Source organism: Mustela nivalis (assembly GCF_964662115.1).
Source record: "Mustela nivalis genome assembly, chromosome: 7".
Classification (NCBI taxonomy): Eukaryota; Metazoa; Chordata; class Mammalia; order Carnivora; family Mustelidae; genus Mustela; species Mustela nivalis.
The window spans coordinates 65,735,157-65,750,994 of record NC_139026.1 but is presented as its reverse complement, the minus strand read 5'-3'; the positions used below and the strand labels follow the sequence as shown (position 1 = coordinate 65,750,994).

The 15,838-nt window shown below is 39.7% G+C and overlaps 1 protein-coding gene across 1 annotated transcript in view; it reads left to right on the top strand.

Annotated features, from left to right (window-relative positions):
• Nucleotides 1–15,838, top strand: part of LOC309870248 (liprin-beta-1-like) — a gene marked incomplete at both ends in the record, with an annotated part of 53,233 nt that overhangs the window by 19,882 nt on the left and 17,513 nt on the right. Inside the window, 2 exons of the mRNA XM_082742435.1 lie at nucleotides 2,918–2,993; nucleotides 13,124–13,278. Coding sequence (XP_082598561.1) covers nucleotides 2,918–2,993; nucleotides 13,124–13,278 — 231 coding nt within the window. The remainder of the gene's footprint in view (nucleotides 1–2,917; nucleotides 2,994–13,123; nucleotides 13,279–15,838) is intronic.

Below are 15,838 nucleotides of genomic sequence, written 5' to 3'. Positions count from 1 at the left end.
CTCCCTGTGAATCTGGAAAAATGTTCAAGCCCTGAGATCATTTCTTTATATTCAGGTGGGAAATGAGAGAAAGGATACAGTCCATAGTGCATCCTTTCTGGGCTCGCATGAACTCTGAAAGGGGTGGTCCCTGACAATTGTTAGCTTCCCGATGAGGTTAATTTTCTTCATATCATTTTCTTCACACTCCTGGATTCTTTCACATGAGGGATTGTCTCTGTTCTCCTGAGAGGTGAGATACGAGAACAGAGGCATCAGTACCATGAAATAAAATATGGCCCTAGGCTGTCTTTTAGCTTTGTTGGCCAAATGCCAGGGACTCCAGAGTCTTCTTTCCTGTTGCTTCACTGATTTCATTCTGATGAGAGCAGGGAAACAGTGTCCTCTAAAGCAAGGTGTTTTTTCATGGCCTACCTGATCAGCCATATACCCAGCGGACAGCAACAGTCGGGTTCAGCTCGCATCATCAGAACTACTCTTACACGTCATGTTACTCAATGAATAGGACAAGGAGGCATTTTCCCAAGAAAAGAGTCATTTCAAGGAAGTAAAAAAACAAGCAACTGCCAAAGAACTTTGCCTTGATCTTTTTGTCTCAGCTTGTTTCTTTCTCTAATTCTTGTGTTCTCTGTTTTACTCTATATTTTTGCCGTTCATTCTCTTTATTTGCTCTTTATTAGGAAATAAACTCATTGCCCTCTCCACCCACCTATATTTAGGTTTCTTTTTGCTAGTCTTTACCACTGTGGAATAAAAAGGAAAGTCATTAGCAAGGGGCCCATGTAGTTTTTACTTTATTTTTTTTTTTAAGATTTTATTTATTTGAGAGAAAAACAGCGAACAGGGAGCTTGATATGGGGCTTGATCCCAGGACTCTGGGATCACTACCTGAGCCAAAGGTAGACGCATAACTGACTGAGTCCCTTCGGTGCCCCCATAGCTTTTACTTTTAAAAAAGTAATCACAAATTCATTTAGTCTTAATTTCTCTCTCTCAAAAAGCATCAATAACAAACAAATCTCCCAGTGTTGACTGAGGGCTTACTAGACATTCAAACTGCTTTAGGAGCACCAACGCTGACATAAGTTTTTAGTAGTTCCAGAAGGCTTCAAAGAGGTTGCATTTGAGCAAAATCTGAGGAAAGGCAAGAGTTGTTTATCAGGAAAACGAAAGCTGCTAAGGAGAGTATCTATGAACTAAACATGTCTCAAAAGCCCAGACTTGGCACAGCCTAGTGCATGTTGGGAAAGTTCAGAATGAGATAAGGTAGAGGGGTATATGACGCTGACATTTACACAGGTTGACAGGGTTTTTGAAAACCTTATTTTGGATTTGAGGGCTCCTGGGTGGCTCAGTTGGTTAAGCACCTACCTTCGGTCAGGTTACGACCACAGGGTCCTGGGATTGAGCTCCACATCAGGTTCCCTGTGGGAGCCTGCTTCTCCCTCTCCCTCTGCCCCTTCCTCCTGCTTCTTCTTCTCTCTCTCTCACCCTCTTTTTGTCTCGAGTAAGTAAAAGTCTTTGAAGTAATTTTTTTTGGGGGGGGGGGATTTGAGAACAAGTTTCTAGTTTGAGTAATGAGGTGAATGATAGTGCCCTCAAAGAGTTAAGGGGATCTAAGCTCAAGTACCAGGGGCAAATAATGAGCTTAATTTTAGAGACATTCACTTCGATGTGCTCATGGGACTTTTAAAAGGAGATTTCTCATAGAAAGTTGGAAAATGAATCTAAATTTGGGGGTTAATGTATAATTATAGATGGGGTAGGGAGTGAACCCAGTCCATTTTAGGAAAAATACAGAATTATAGATTTTCGGAGACTAAGCTATAGTTGATATGTAAATTAGCTTTTGCTCCATGACAAATCACATTTATTATTTCTCATACTTCTGATGGTTGATTAGGGGGTTCTCCTGGTCTGGGCTGGCTTTGTTGATCTCTGCAGTTAGCTGGTGGGTGGGATGGGGCTGGATGGTCTAGGCTGGTGTGACTCACATGTCTAGTGATTAACATCCTTGCGTAGATTGGGCCCATCTGGGATGTCTCTTTTCCAAATGATATCTCGTCTTCCATTAGACTAGCCTGTGCTTCTTCACATAGTGAAGGTTCCCTGGAGCAGAGAGAGAGGGCAAACCCTAACCACATTTGTTGATATCTCTTTGACCAAAGCAAGTCACATGGCCAGGCCCAAAACCAGTGAGAGAAGAGCTAGGGAGCCCATTTTTTTAGGATCCACCAGAGTGGGGGTAAAGGACAAAATCTTAAAGCACTAACATTTTATAGACTGGGCTGGGTAGATAGTGGAAGTAGAATATCTATCTGGTCAAGGGATTAAGAAATCAAAATAGAAGAAAAGAAAGAGTGGAAAGAAAAGTGAAGGAAAAAGGAGGAAAGAGTGGGGTCAGTCAAGTATCAGAGGTCCAATTAGAAAAAGGATGAAAAGTTCTCTTATTTTTAGTAAATGTGAAGTCTCTGATGACTCTGATGACTAATTGGTACAACTTTGGCTGAGTGTTTTGAGAAGAGAAAGGCCAGATTATGATTGATGACAGCAGGTAAAGACAACAGGTGTAGTAGATCTTTCTTTCAAGACCTGCCCATAAGTTGGAGAGGAGAATAATTAAAGTTGATTTTTTTCTTGTTTTGTTTTTGTTTTTGTTTTGTATCTTATTACCTTGTTTTGTTTTTGTTTTTAAAGATGGCAGCTGAAGGATAGGATCTCTAAATTTAGAGGTACTTTTTCTCTATCTCTGATGTACGTAGGAAAACTGGTAAAATGTAGATATTACCAGTTTTACTAAAGTTTAGAAATATTCCTTGAATAATGTAAATAATTCATGTCTCCCTATTCTTTGTGTTGCAATTACTTTTACTGTTTAAAGTCATAGTTTAAAGATGACAATTTATTTTATTAATAGGATCGGAAAATAGAAGATCTTCGACAGTGCCTGAATAGGTACAAGAAGATGCAAGATACAGTGATACTGACCCAAGGTAACAAAGGTACTGTAGCTCTATAGGTTTTTCTACTTTACTTGATTTTAAGTGGCTATGAACTTTAACATTTGTTTTCATTTTCCTGGAATATCCATTATTCCAAAATAGTTTGTTTATTCATTTATTCAACAATATCATTAGGAAACAATATCACACACTTTCTTGGTGAGTAGGCCAAAGAGAATACTGTGGACTGGTTGGTCAAGGAGAACCTCTGTGTGGAGTTCATCAGATAGCATTCTAGACAGAACAGTGTGTTCTAGAGCCTGGGGGGAGGGGCATCTGGGTGGCTCAGTGGGTTAAGCATCTGCCTTCAGCTCAGGTCATGATCCCAGGGTCCTGGGATCGAGTCCTGCATTGGCCTCCCAGATCAGCAAAAAGTCTGCTTCTCCCTCTACCCTTCCCTCCTGCTTATGCTTTCTCTCTCTCTCTCAAAAATAAATAAGTAAATTTTATTCATTCATTCATTCATTTATTTATTTGTTTGTTTGTTTGTTTATTTATTAAAAGAGCCTATGGGGAAAATGGGCTCGGTGTATTTAAGTAGTAAAAAGACCGTTGTGACTGACTGGAAGGAAGTGATCAGGGGGAGGATGAGAGGAGATGAGCCGAGCGGATAGAAGTTAGCGTTGGCCAGGTCAGGCAATGTGAGGCATTCAGCTCTGTGAGCCCAGAGGGATCCACGGAAGGGTTTTTACAAGTCTGCGGCATTTTCGTAACAAATGGACCATATTGGGAGGAGGGAGCAGTATCAGAAGAAGAGAAGCCAGTCAAGAGGCTCTTGCAGGATTCCAAATGGAATGTTAATAATGGTACTGATTAGAAACACATTTTGGTGTTCGAACTAACACAGTGGTGTGACGAATTAGATGAGAGTGAAGAAGAGGAAAGAATCAAGAAAGACTGATGTTTTTGACTAAAGCGACCGGGGGTGGGGGGTGGGTGTGTGATGATTCCATTTACCAAGGTAGCGAAGCCTAGTGAGGGCGCACTGAAATGATTAAGGGGGGTTGTGTTCAGCTTTGAATGTGTTAAGTTAAAACATAAAATAAAACCAAAACCATAAGACATCTAAGTAAAAATAGTCACGCTTTGATGGGGATTAAGGAGTGCACTTGTTGGGATGAGCACAGGGTGATGTTGGGAAGTTTTGAATTACTATATTGTATACCTGAGACTAGTATTACACTGTATGTTAATTAGAATTAAAAACTTAATAAAATAGTTATGCCTTTTGATGTGGTATTATTCTATAGGTGCATGGTTCAGTTGGCCATCCTCAAATGTGGAAAATCTCTGGGGGTCATTTAAAACAAAAGTGTTAAGAACGTTGGAAGTTTTCTCATTCATTAGCAATGCAAGGTGGGGTTATTTGCTCTAAAAGTAAACATGAGTAATAAATTTTTTCAGAGATACTTGTGAAATACTCAGATTTTGGAATTTCAATTTCGATGAGTTCAAAAAGAAAGAAAATCCTACTTCAGACGAGGATTTCTGAGAGGGGAAAAAAAAATGGATCTTCATCTTATTTTCCACAGGACTTAGTGTATGTTAAAATTTTAAATATCCAAATGAACAAGCAAATGAACCTCTGTCAGTGTTCTTACAGCGATTCTCATCACTCAGCATTTTCTCTGCCTTCAAGAGAGTGTCTCTTTTTAGACAGTATTGCAAATTAACAAGTGATTAATTTTTACGTAGTCATAACATTTATTTTTTTTAAAGATTTTATTTATTTATTTGACAAAGAGAAAGATCACAAATAGGCAAAGAGGCAGCTGAAAGAGAGGGGAAAGCAGGCTCCCTGCTGAGCAGAAGACCCTGAGATCATGACCTGAGCCGAAAGCAGAGGCTCAACCCACTGAGCCACCCAGGCACCCCTGTAGTCATAACATTTAAAACAGTATTTGATTTTATAGAATCTCAATACTGTAGTTTTTATATTTAAAAATCAAAGGAAAACATTAATTTCTATAATTATGAAACATAAGAAAATCAAGAAAAGAGGTATTCTTCATAATTGCACTGACATGATCATTTTTGTCAGTTTCATGGGGTTTTTTGTTGTTGTTGTTGTTTGTTTAATCTGGTTTTGTTTTAAAATAGACTCCATGACCAGCATGGAGCCCAACATAGGGCTTGAACGCACGACCTGGAGATCAAGACCTGAGCAGAGATGGAGTCTGACGTTTGGAGCACCTGGGTGGCTCAGTTTGTTAAGCGTCCGACTCTTGCTTTCAGCTCAGCTCATGATCTTATGGGTCGTGAGATCAGGCCTTACCTTGGCTCTGCACTCAGGTGGAGGCTACTTGAAGATTCTTTCCTTCCGTCCCTCCCCTGGCCTGTGCGTGCATGCAATGCTCTCTCTCTCTCAAATAAGTAAATAAAGCTTAAAAAAAAAAGAGAGAGAGAGAGAGAGACACTTAACCAACTGAGATACCCAGGCACCCCTCCTGTACTTTTTTTCATCTTTTTTAATGCATATAAAATGTGTAGAAAAAGGAGGTTGTTTTTCGTTTTCTTTTCCAAAGTTAGTTGTATTATTTTACATTGCCAACAGCAATGTATCACTTGCCAACACTTGGTATGGTATTTGAAACTTCACAATCCTGTACATTTGATATGATTTTGATTTAATTGGTTTAGTGTTTAAGTATTCTCGTCACAAGTCCCTCATGATGAAAAGTATTGGACATCTTATCATGTACTTACTGACATTTGTATATTAAAAAGAGGGAGTTTTTAACCACCATTGAAAATTATGTCCTGTTCTAATGAATAGTTTATAAACAGTGATTTCTAACTAGTATTTGTATTTACTTAGTCCTTAGAGAATGCGAATAATACCTACATTTTAATGAAATTAGAATAAATGCCTAATAAAAATATAAGAAGGTAAGTCTAGTTAACAGCTTTAAATGAGTTTAGGATTTTGTACTATTCAGAGAATAGTGTTTTAAGCATCAATTTTTGGTTTTAAAAAAGAATATCTGACATAGTTGTTCAGCAGCTAATCCTTTTCATTGCTGAAGATGTAGAAGTAGTTCTCAAAGTTGGCCGCTTTCCTGGGTATGTGGTTGCATTTGTCCATAAGGCTGTTCTTTCTTCTTTAAAATAAATGGCACAGAAGGATCATCTTAAGGAATCAGAAGATTGCCTATTGTTGTTTTTTCTTCTTTATATGTATGTGGTTTTTGTTTTGTTTTGTTTTGTTTTGCTTTAAGAACACAGAAATGATGATGTGAGTGCTGTGAAATGTGTAAACCTGGCAATTCACAGACCTGTACCTCTGGAGATAAAAATACATTATTAGTTTATTAAAAATAAATAAAAAAATAAGAACACAGAAATGATGAATGATGAATATTGAGTTTCTCATGGTGACTGTGTTGCTGTTTAGAATTAGTTTGTTGTACCACTGATATTCTCCAGCTTGGTTCTTTCTTTTTTTTTTTTTAATTTTTTATTTTTTATAAACATATATTTTTATCCCAAGGGGTACAGGTCTGTGAATCACCAGGTTTACACACTTCACAGCACTCACCAAAGCACATACCCTCCCCAGTGTCCATAATCCCACCCCCTTCTCCCAAATCCCCTCCCCCCAGCAACCCTCAGTTTGTTTTGTGAGATTAAGAGTCACTTATGGTTTGTCTCCCTCCCAATCCCATCTTGTTTCATTTATTCTTCTCGTACCCACTTAAGCCTCCATGTTGCATCACCACTTCCTCATATCAGGGAGATCATATGATAGTTGTCTTTCTCTGCTTGACTTATTTCGCTAAGCATGATATGCTCTAGTTCCATCCATGTTGTTGCAAATGGCAAGATTTCATTTCTTTTGATGGCTGCATAGTATTCCATTGTGTATATATACCACATCTTCTTGATCCATTCATCTGTTGATGGACATCTAGGTTCTTTCCATAGTTTGGCTATTGTGGACATTGCTGCTATAAACATTCGGGTGCACGTGCCCCTTTGGATACCTCATTTGTATCTTTAGGGTAAATACCCAATAGTGCAATTGCTGGGTCATAGGGCAGTTCTATTTTCAACATTTTGAGGAATCTCCATGCTGTTTTCCAGAGTGGCTGCACCAGCTTGCATTCCCACCAACAGTGGAGGATGGTTCCCCTTTCTCCGCATCCTCGCCAGCACCTGTCATTTCCTGACTTGTTGATTTTAGCCATTCTGACAGGTGTGAGATGATATCTCATTGTGGTTTTGATTTGTATTTCCCTGATGCCGAGTGATATGGAGCACTTTTTCATGTGTCTGTTGGCCATCTGGATGTCTTCTTTGCAGAAATGTCTGTTCATGTCCTCTGCCCATTTCTTGATTGGATTATTTGTTCTTTGGGTGTTGAGTTTGCTAAGTTCTTTATAGATTCTGGACACTAGTCCTTTATCTGATATGTCGTTTGCAAATATCTTCTCCCATTCTGTCAGTTGTCTTTTGATTTTGTTAACTGTTTCCTTTGCTGTGCCAAAGCTTTTGATCTTGATGAAATCCCAATAGTTCATTTTTTCCCTTGCTTCCCTTGCCTTTGGCGTTGTTCCTAGGAAGATGTTGCTGCGGCAGAGGTCGAAGAGGTTGCTGCCTGTGTTCTCCTCAAGGATTTTGATGGATTCCTTTCGCACATTGAGGTCCTTCATCATTTTGAGTCTATTTTTGTGTGTGGTGTAAGGAAATGGTCCAATTTCATTTTTCTGCATGTGGCTGTCCAATTTTCCCAGCACCATTTATTGAAGAGGCTGTCTTTTTTCCATTGGACATTCTTTCCTGCTTTGTCGAAGATTAGTGGACTGTAGAGTTGAGGGTCTATTTCTGGGCTCTCTATTCTGTTCCATTGATCTATGTGTCTGTTTTTGTGCCAGTACCATGCTGTCTTGATGATGACAGCTTTGTAATAGAGCTTGAATTCTGGAATTGTGATGCCACCAACGTTGGCTTTCTTTTTCAATATCCCTTTGGCTATTCGAGGTCTTTTCTGGTTCCATATAAATTTTAGCATTATTTGTTCCATTTCTTTGAAAAAGATGGATGGTACTTTGATAGGAATTGCATTAAATGTGTAGATTGCTTTAGGTAGCATAGACATTTTCACAATATTTATTCTTCCAATCCAGGAGCATGGAACATTTTTCCATTTCTTTGTGTCTTCCTCAATTTCTTTCATGAGTACTTTATAGTTTTCTGAGTATAGATTCTGTGTCTCTTTGGTTAGGTTTATTCCTAGGTATCTTATGGTTTTCGATGCAATTGTAAATGGGATTGACTCCTTAATATCTCTTTCTTCTGTCTTGCTGTTGGTGTAGAGAAATGCAACTGATTTCTGTGCATGGATTTTATATCCTGACACTTTACTGAATTCCTGTATAAGTTCTAGCAGTTTTGGAGTGGAGTCTTTTGGGTTTTCCACATATAGTATCATATCATCTGCGAAGAGTGATAATTTGACTTCTTCTTTGCCGATTTGGATGCCTTTAATGTCCTTTTGTTGTCTGATTGCTGAGGCTAGGACCTCTAGTACTATGTTGAATAGCAGTGGTGATAATGGACATCCCTGCCGTGTTCCTGACCTTAGCGGAAAAGCTTTCAGTTTTTCTCCATTGAGAATATTTGCGGTGGGTTTTTCATAGATGGCTTTGATGATATTGAGGTATGTGCCCTGTATCCCTACACTTTGAAGAGTTTTGATCAGGAAGGGATGCTGTACTTTGTCAAATGCTTTTTCAGCATCTATTGAGAGTATCATATGGTTCTTGTTCTTTCTTTTATTGATGTGTTGTATCACATTGACTGATTTGCGGATGTTGAACCAACCTTGCAGCCCTGGGATAAATCCCGCTTGGTCGTGGTGAATAATCTTTTTAATGTACTGTTGAATCCTATTGGCTAGTATTTTGTTGAGTATTTTCGCATCTGTGTTCATCAAGGATATCGGTCTATAGCTCTCTTTTTTGGTGGGATCCTTGTCTGGTTTTGGGATCAAGGTGATGCTGGCCTCATAAAATGAGTTTGGAAGTTTTCCTTCCATTTCTATTTTTTGGAACAGTTTCAGGAGAATAGGAATTAGTTCTTCTTTAAATGTTTGGTAGAATTCCCCCGGGAAGCCGTCTGGCCCTGGGCTTTTGTTTGTTTGGAGATTTTTAATGACTGTTTCAATCTCCTTACTGGTTATGGGTCTGTTCAGGCTTTCTATTTCTTCCTGGTTCAGTTGTGGTAGTTTATATGTTTCTAGGAATGCATCCATTTCTTCCCGATTGTCAAATTTATTGCCGTAGAGTTGCTCATAGTATGCTCTTATAATAGTTTGTATTTCTTTGGTGTTAGTTGTGATCTCTCCTCTTTCATTCATGATTTTATTTATTTGGGTCCTTTCTCTTTTCTTTTTGATAAGTCGGGCCAGGGGTTTATCAAATTTATTAATTCTTTCAAAGAACCAGCTCCTAGTTTTGTTGATTTGTTCTGTTGTTTTTTTGGTTTCTATTTCATTGATTTCTGCTCTGATCTTTATGATTTCTCTTCTCCTGCTGGGCTTAGGGTTTCTTTCTTGTTCTTTCTCCAGGTCCTTTAGGTGTAGGGTTAGGTTGTGTACCTGAGACCTTTCTTGTTTCTTGAGAAAGGCTTGTACCGCTATATATTTTCCTCTCAGGACTGCCTTTGTGTGTCCCACAGATTTTGAACCATTGTATTTTCATTATCATTTGTTTCCATGATTTTTTTCAATTCTTCTTTAATTTCCCAGTTGACCCATTCATTCTTTAGAAGGATACTGTTTAGTCTCCATGTATTGGGGTTCTTTCCAAACTTCCTTTTGTGGTTGAGTTCTAGCTTTAGAGCATTGTGGTCTGAAAATATGCAGGGAATGATCCCAATCTTTTGATACCAGTTGAGTCCTGATTTAGGACCGAGGATGTGATCTATTCTGGAGAATGTTCCATTTGCACTAGAGAAGAATGCGTATTCTGTTGCTTTGGGATGAAAAGTTCTGAATATATCTCTGATGTCCATCTGGTCCAGTGTGTCGTTTAAGGCCTTTATTTCCTTGCTGATCTTTTGCTTGGATGATCTGTCCATTTCAGTGAGGGGAGTGTTAAAGTCCCCTACTATTATTGTATTGTTGTGGATGTGTTTCTTTGATTTTGTTATTAATTGGTTTATATAGTTGGCTGCTCCCACATTGGGGGCATAGATATTTAAAATTGTTAAATCTTCTTGTTGGACAGACCCTTTGAGTATGATATAGTGTCCTTCCTCATCTCTTATTATAGTCTTTGGCTTAAAATCTAATTGATCTGATATAAGGATTGCCACTCCTGCTTTCTTCTGATATCCATTAGCATGGTAAATTCTTTTCCACCCCCTCACTTTAAATCTGGAGGTGTCTTCGGGCTTAAAATGAGTTTCTTGGAGGCAACATATAGATGGGTTTTGTTTTTTTATCCATTCTGATACCCTGTGTCTTTTGACAGGGGCATTTAGCCCATTCACATTCAGGGTTACTATTGGGAGATATGAATTTAGTGCCTTTGTATTGCCTGTAAGGTGACTGTTACTGTATATGGTCTCTGTTCCTTTCTGATCTACCACTTGTAGGCTCTCTCTTTGCTTAGAGGACCCCTTTCAATATTTCCTGTAGAGCTGGTTTGGTATTTGCAAATCCTTTCAGTTTTTGTTTGTCCTGGAAGCTTTTAATCTCTCCTTCTATTTTCAATGATAGCCTAGCTGGATATAGTATTCTTGGCTGCATGTTTTTCTCGTTTAGTGCTCTGAAAATATCATGCCAGCTCTTTCTGGCCTGCCAGGTCTCTGTGGATAAGTCAGCTGCCAATCTAATATTTTTACCATTGTATGTTACAGACTTCTTTTCCCGGGCTGCTTTCAGGATTTTCTCTTTGTCACTGAGACTTGTAAATTTTACTATTAGGTGACGGGGTGTGGGCCTATTCTTATTGATTTTGAGGGGCGTTCTCTGAACCTCCTGAATTTTGATGCTCATTCCCTTTGCCATATTGGGGAAATTCTCCCCAATAATTCTCTCCAGTATACCTTCTGCTCCCCTCTCTCTTTCTTCTTCTTCTGGAATCCCAATTATTCTAATGTTGTTTCGTCTTATGGTGTCACTTATCTCTCGGATTCTCCCCTCGTGGTCCAGTAGCTGTTTGTCCCTCTTTTGCTCAGCTTCTTTATTCTCTGTCATTTGGTCTTCTATATCACTAATTCTTTCTTCTGCCTCATTTATCCTAGCAGTTAGAGCCTCTATTTTTGATTGCACCTCATTAATAGCTTTTTTGATTTCAACTTGGTTAGATTTTAGTTCTTTTATTTCTCCAGAAAGGGCTTTTCTATCTCTCGAGAGGGTTTCTCTAATATCTTCCATGCCTTTTTCGAGCCCGGCTAGAACCTTGAGAATTGTCATTCTGAACTCTAGATCTGACATATTACTGATGTCTGTATTGATTAGGTCCCTAGCCTTCGGTACTGCCTCTTGTTCTTTTTTTTGTGTTGTATTTTTACGTCTTGTCATTTTGTCCAGATAAGAGTAAATGAAGGGGCAAGTAAAATACTAAAAGGGTGGCAACAACCCCAGGAAAATATGCTTTAACCAAATGAGAAGAGATCCAAAATCGTGAGTGGGGAGAAAGGGGATAAAAAGAGGTTCAAAAAGGAAGAAAGAAAAAAAAAGAAAAAAGAAATTAAAAAAGAAAAGAATTTTTTAAAAAAGAAAACACCTAAGAAATATGTAAAAAAGTAAAAATATATATATTAGATAAACTAGTAAAAAATCGTTAAAAAAGAAAAAGGTAACAGTTAAAAAAAAAAAATTTACCCGAAGGCGAGAAGGAAAAAAAAAAAAATGAAAAAGAAAAAATTAAATTAACTGCAAGACTAAAAAAAATCACAGGAAAAAACCATGAGTTCCGTGCTTGGCTTTCTCCTCCTCTGGAATTCTGCTGCTCTCCTTGGTATTGAAACCGCACTCCTTGGTAGGTGAACTTGGTCTCGGCTGGATTTCTTGTTGATCTTCTGGGGGAGGGGCCTGTTGTAGTGATTCTCAAGTGTCTTTGCCCCAGGCGGAATTACAGCACCCTTACCCGGGGCCGGGGTGAGTAATCCGCTCGGGTTTGCTTTCAGGAGCTTTTGTTCCCTGAGCGCTTTCCGTTGAGTTCCGGAGGACGGGAATACAAATGGCGGCCTCCTGGTCTCAGGCCCGGAGGAGCCGAGAGCCCAGGGCCCCACTCCTCACTGCGCCCTCAGAGAACAGCGCCCAGTTACTCCCGTCTGCCTGACCTCCAGCCGCGCTCCGAGCTCACCGAGCCTGCGACCGGTTCAAGGTAACACCGAGCTGTGAGCTTATTGTCGGCTCTGTCTCTGTAGCCAGCTCTCCCGTTCCAATACCCGCAAGCTCTGCGACACTCAGACACCCCCGATCCTTCTGTGACCCTGCTGGACCTGAGGCCACGCTGACCCCGCGTGGGCTTCGCCCCGGTTTAGCCTCTGGAGTGATGTCCCTCAGCGGAACAGACTTTTAAAAGTCCTGATTTTGTGCGCGCTTGCTCTGCTGCTTGCCGGGAGCCGGCCCCTCCCCCGGGGTCTATCTTCCCGTCGCTTTGGATTCACTTCTCCGCCGGTCCTACCTTTCAGAAAGTGGTTGTTTTTCTGTTTCCAGAATTGCTGTTCTTCTTCTCTTCGATCTGCCCATGGATTTTCAGGTGTTTGCAATCTTTAGATAAGCTATCTAGCTGATCTCCGGCTAGCTGAAGCAGTCTCAGCTTGCTACTTCTCCGCCATCTTGACTCCTCCCCAGCTTGGTTGTTTCTGAACTGAAATTTGTAAAGCCCCAAATTCTGAAACAAAATTAGGGAAGGTTGTTGGACTAAATGAACTTCTGATTTCAAGGCTGTGAGTCTGTGGTAATAGCTATTAATACCACCCTCAGGCTCCAGGTGCTCATAGTTTAACATTTCTCCTAGAGGTCCTCTTGTTATTTTTCTAAGGATTTCAAAGGAAACTCACTTTTGATTTTTGAGGATGGGAAAAATTTTTATATTCAGTTGGTATTCTTCCTCCAAAAATGAAATGTAAATGAAAAGCTGCCATTTTTCTCCTTTTCCTAGACCAAGATGGCGACTTGGACGGTCTGCTCACTTCTGGTTCCGTCTCCACTTTGCTGGATGCGCAGGGTTTTAGTGACCTGGAGAAAAGTGTATCATCTACACCAGTCACGGGATCTCCCAGTCGTGACCCATTCAACACAAGTGTTCCAGAAGAGGTATTTACAGACTCTCAACATTATCTTTGTAGTGAAGAGACTGTGTCATTGAAGGTTAAAATGCTGTTGACAGCAGGAAAGACCTGGGATCTTTTCTCAGTGTGGCTACTGACTGAGTCTTAGCAATTTTCATGTCAAAACTCAGTCTGCTAGGACTTTATTTGAAAGATTGTTTTTTCCCCCCCTCTTTAATAAATAAATACCTTGGGCAATGTCAAAATTGCTTAAACAATTCAGGAAGAACATGGGAGAAAGATGTCATCCTAAATGGATTACAATCTACACAATAATAATCTTTATTAGTAAAGAACAAATAGGGAATAAATGAAGAGGGATAACGTGAGATTATATAAAGAATTGGTTTTAGTCACTTCCAATGTTGTCTCTGAAAAATTCTGGTCTAAAATCTTCCCTGACTTCTTTAGACTTGGAAAAAAGCAGCTGGACAGGAATATTTAGTCTTGAACTCATCATTAACTTTTCTTTCACACATCAGACTGGTTCCAAAATCTGTTTCCATTACCTATTGCAAACCACCCCAAAAATTTGTGGCTTGAATGACAGCACTTGTTTTGCTAACAAATGTGTGATGTGGGTAAGGCTCAGCAGGAGCATTTCTTCTTCGCTCCACTGGGCAATAGTTGGAATGGTGTGAAGGCTGGAGGCTTGAGTCATCTGAAGGCTACCCATTTGTATATCACATGGTTGGTTGGTACTACTGTTGGACAGGACCTCAGCTGAGGCCCTAGCTGGAAATACCTGTGACTCCCTGGCTTTCTTCTAGCAGAGCGTTTAGATCCTAAGGATGAGCATCCCAATAAGAGGACTGGGCATATTTATATCATCTTTTATGCTATGACTCGGAAACCCTGTGGCATCTCTTCTCCTGTAGTCACAGGCCCACACACATTCACAGAGAGGAAACAAAGACCCTACCTCTTGATGGACAAGTAATATCACATTTGAGAAGAACACATGGGATGGCATATACCCCTACGACCATATTCGACTAGTACAACTGCCCTCCACTCTCTGGCTACAATCATTTATATCCCTCCCCCATGCAAAATGTCCTCATCCCCTCATCAAAGACCTCTTGGTCTTACTCCAGTCAGGCTTCCGCATCCCAAGACCTTGTCATCCAGACCCGGTCAAGATGTAGGTGCAGCTGCTCAGGTTTGGCTTCTCGAGTAGCACTCCATTCCATGTAAAGAACCAGGAAATTCAAGGTCAAGTCATTTGTCCCCTACACACCTGACATGCAGTGGTGGAATGGGCATAGTAACTACTGGGCATTCCCATTCAAGAAGAGGGAACATAGACATGGAAGACACCCACGTATCATTAGTCAGTAGCAGTTCCCAAATCCAGCCAGGCTCGTGTGGCCAGTTCCTTGACAGGGCCCAGACCTTTGGGCTCTTGGTTGTTCCTTGGGAGTCATCTTTCCATTTCCAGGAGAAAGAACCTGTAATTGCAGATGAGTTGTTTTCTGCAAAAGTATCTATACGGGTCTAGGGCCTTCTGCCTTCTACTATCTCTGTCCCTTTTGGTTCTATTTGGTATAATATTTTATTCATTTGGCATTTCTTATGAATCAATTTATAATCCACTCTATCAGGTAAAGGATATCCACAATTATCTTCACCATAAGACTTTCTCTATCTTAAGTTTTCTGTATGGCTGCTATGGAATCTCCCTCTGTTTTTAGAGTTGTCGAACTTTTTGAAGGTTTCAATGAGACAGCTGTACCTTAAGTCTTCCTGAGGTCTTAACCTAGGCACACCCGTGGCTTCCTGACAGCACCTCCGTCTTTGCCCTAGAACTTTTAATTTTAGTGCAGTGTACTGTCTAGAGAAACTGGGAATGGGAAAAATTGTTTTTGTTATTGTTGTTTTTGTTTTTTAACTAAATAGTCTTGACTACCTTATGTTTTCCAATTCCCCCTTTGGTCATCTTTCCTTTAACATATTACTGTATTCAGTGAGAAAAAAACCAAGTGGCATCTTTTCTTTTCCTATCTATTCCTGCTGATTACCTAATGAGAAAATGAAATTTGAATTGCATGAAAATGAATTCAAGGAGGAAACATTTCTCTCTTCACTATAGGAGAGGGCTAAAAGATGTCAGTCATAAGGATTACTGGGTAGGGGAAATTGGAAGGTGGTGATCAAAAGGTACGGACTTCCAGTTATAAGACAAGTGTGCTGGGGGTATAAGGTACAACGTGATGACTATAGTTAACACTGCTGTCTGGTATGCTGGAAGGTTGCTAAGACTGTAGATCCGAAAAGTTCTCATTGCAAGGAAAAAAATGTGTTTTTTTTTCCTTTCCTTTTCTTTTTTCTTTTTAATTTATACGGTACTGCATGTCAGTGATATCCCAATAAAATTGGAAAAAAGAGGCAAAGGATTAGTTAAGGAATAAAAAATATTTTAGAGGGGGAAATAAAAAATATGTTAGAGGGGGAAAATCCCCTAATTGCTAATTATATTTCTACTGAAGGGAAAAATAACATTTGACAGTCAATGAGTATGCTTGCTGCCTATTTACAGAATGGCA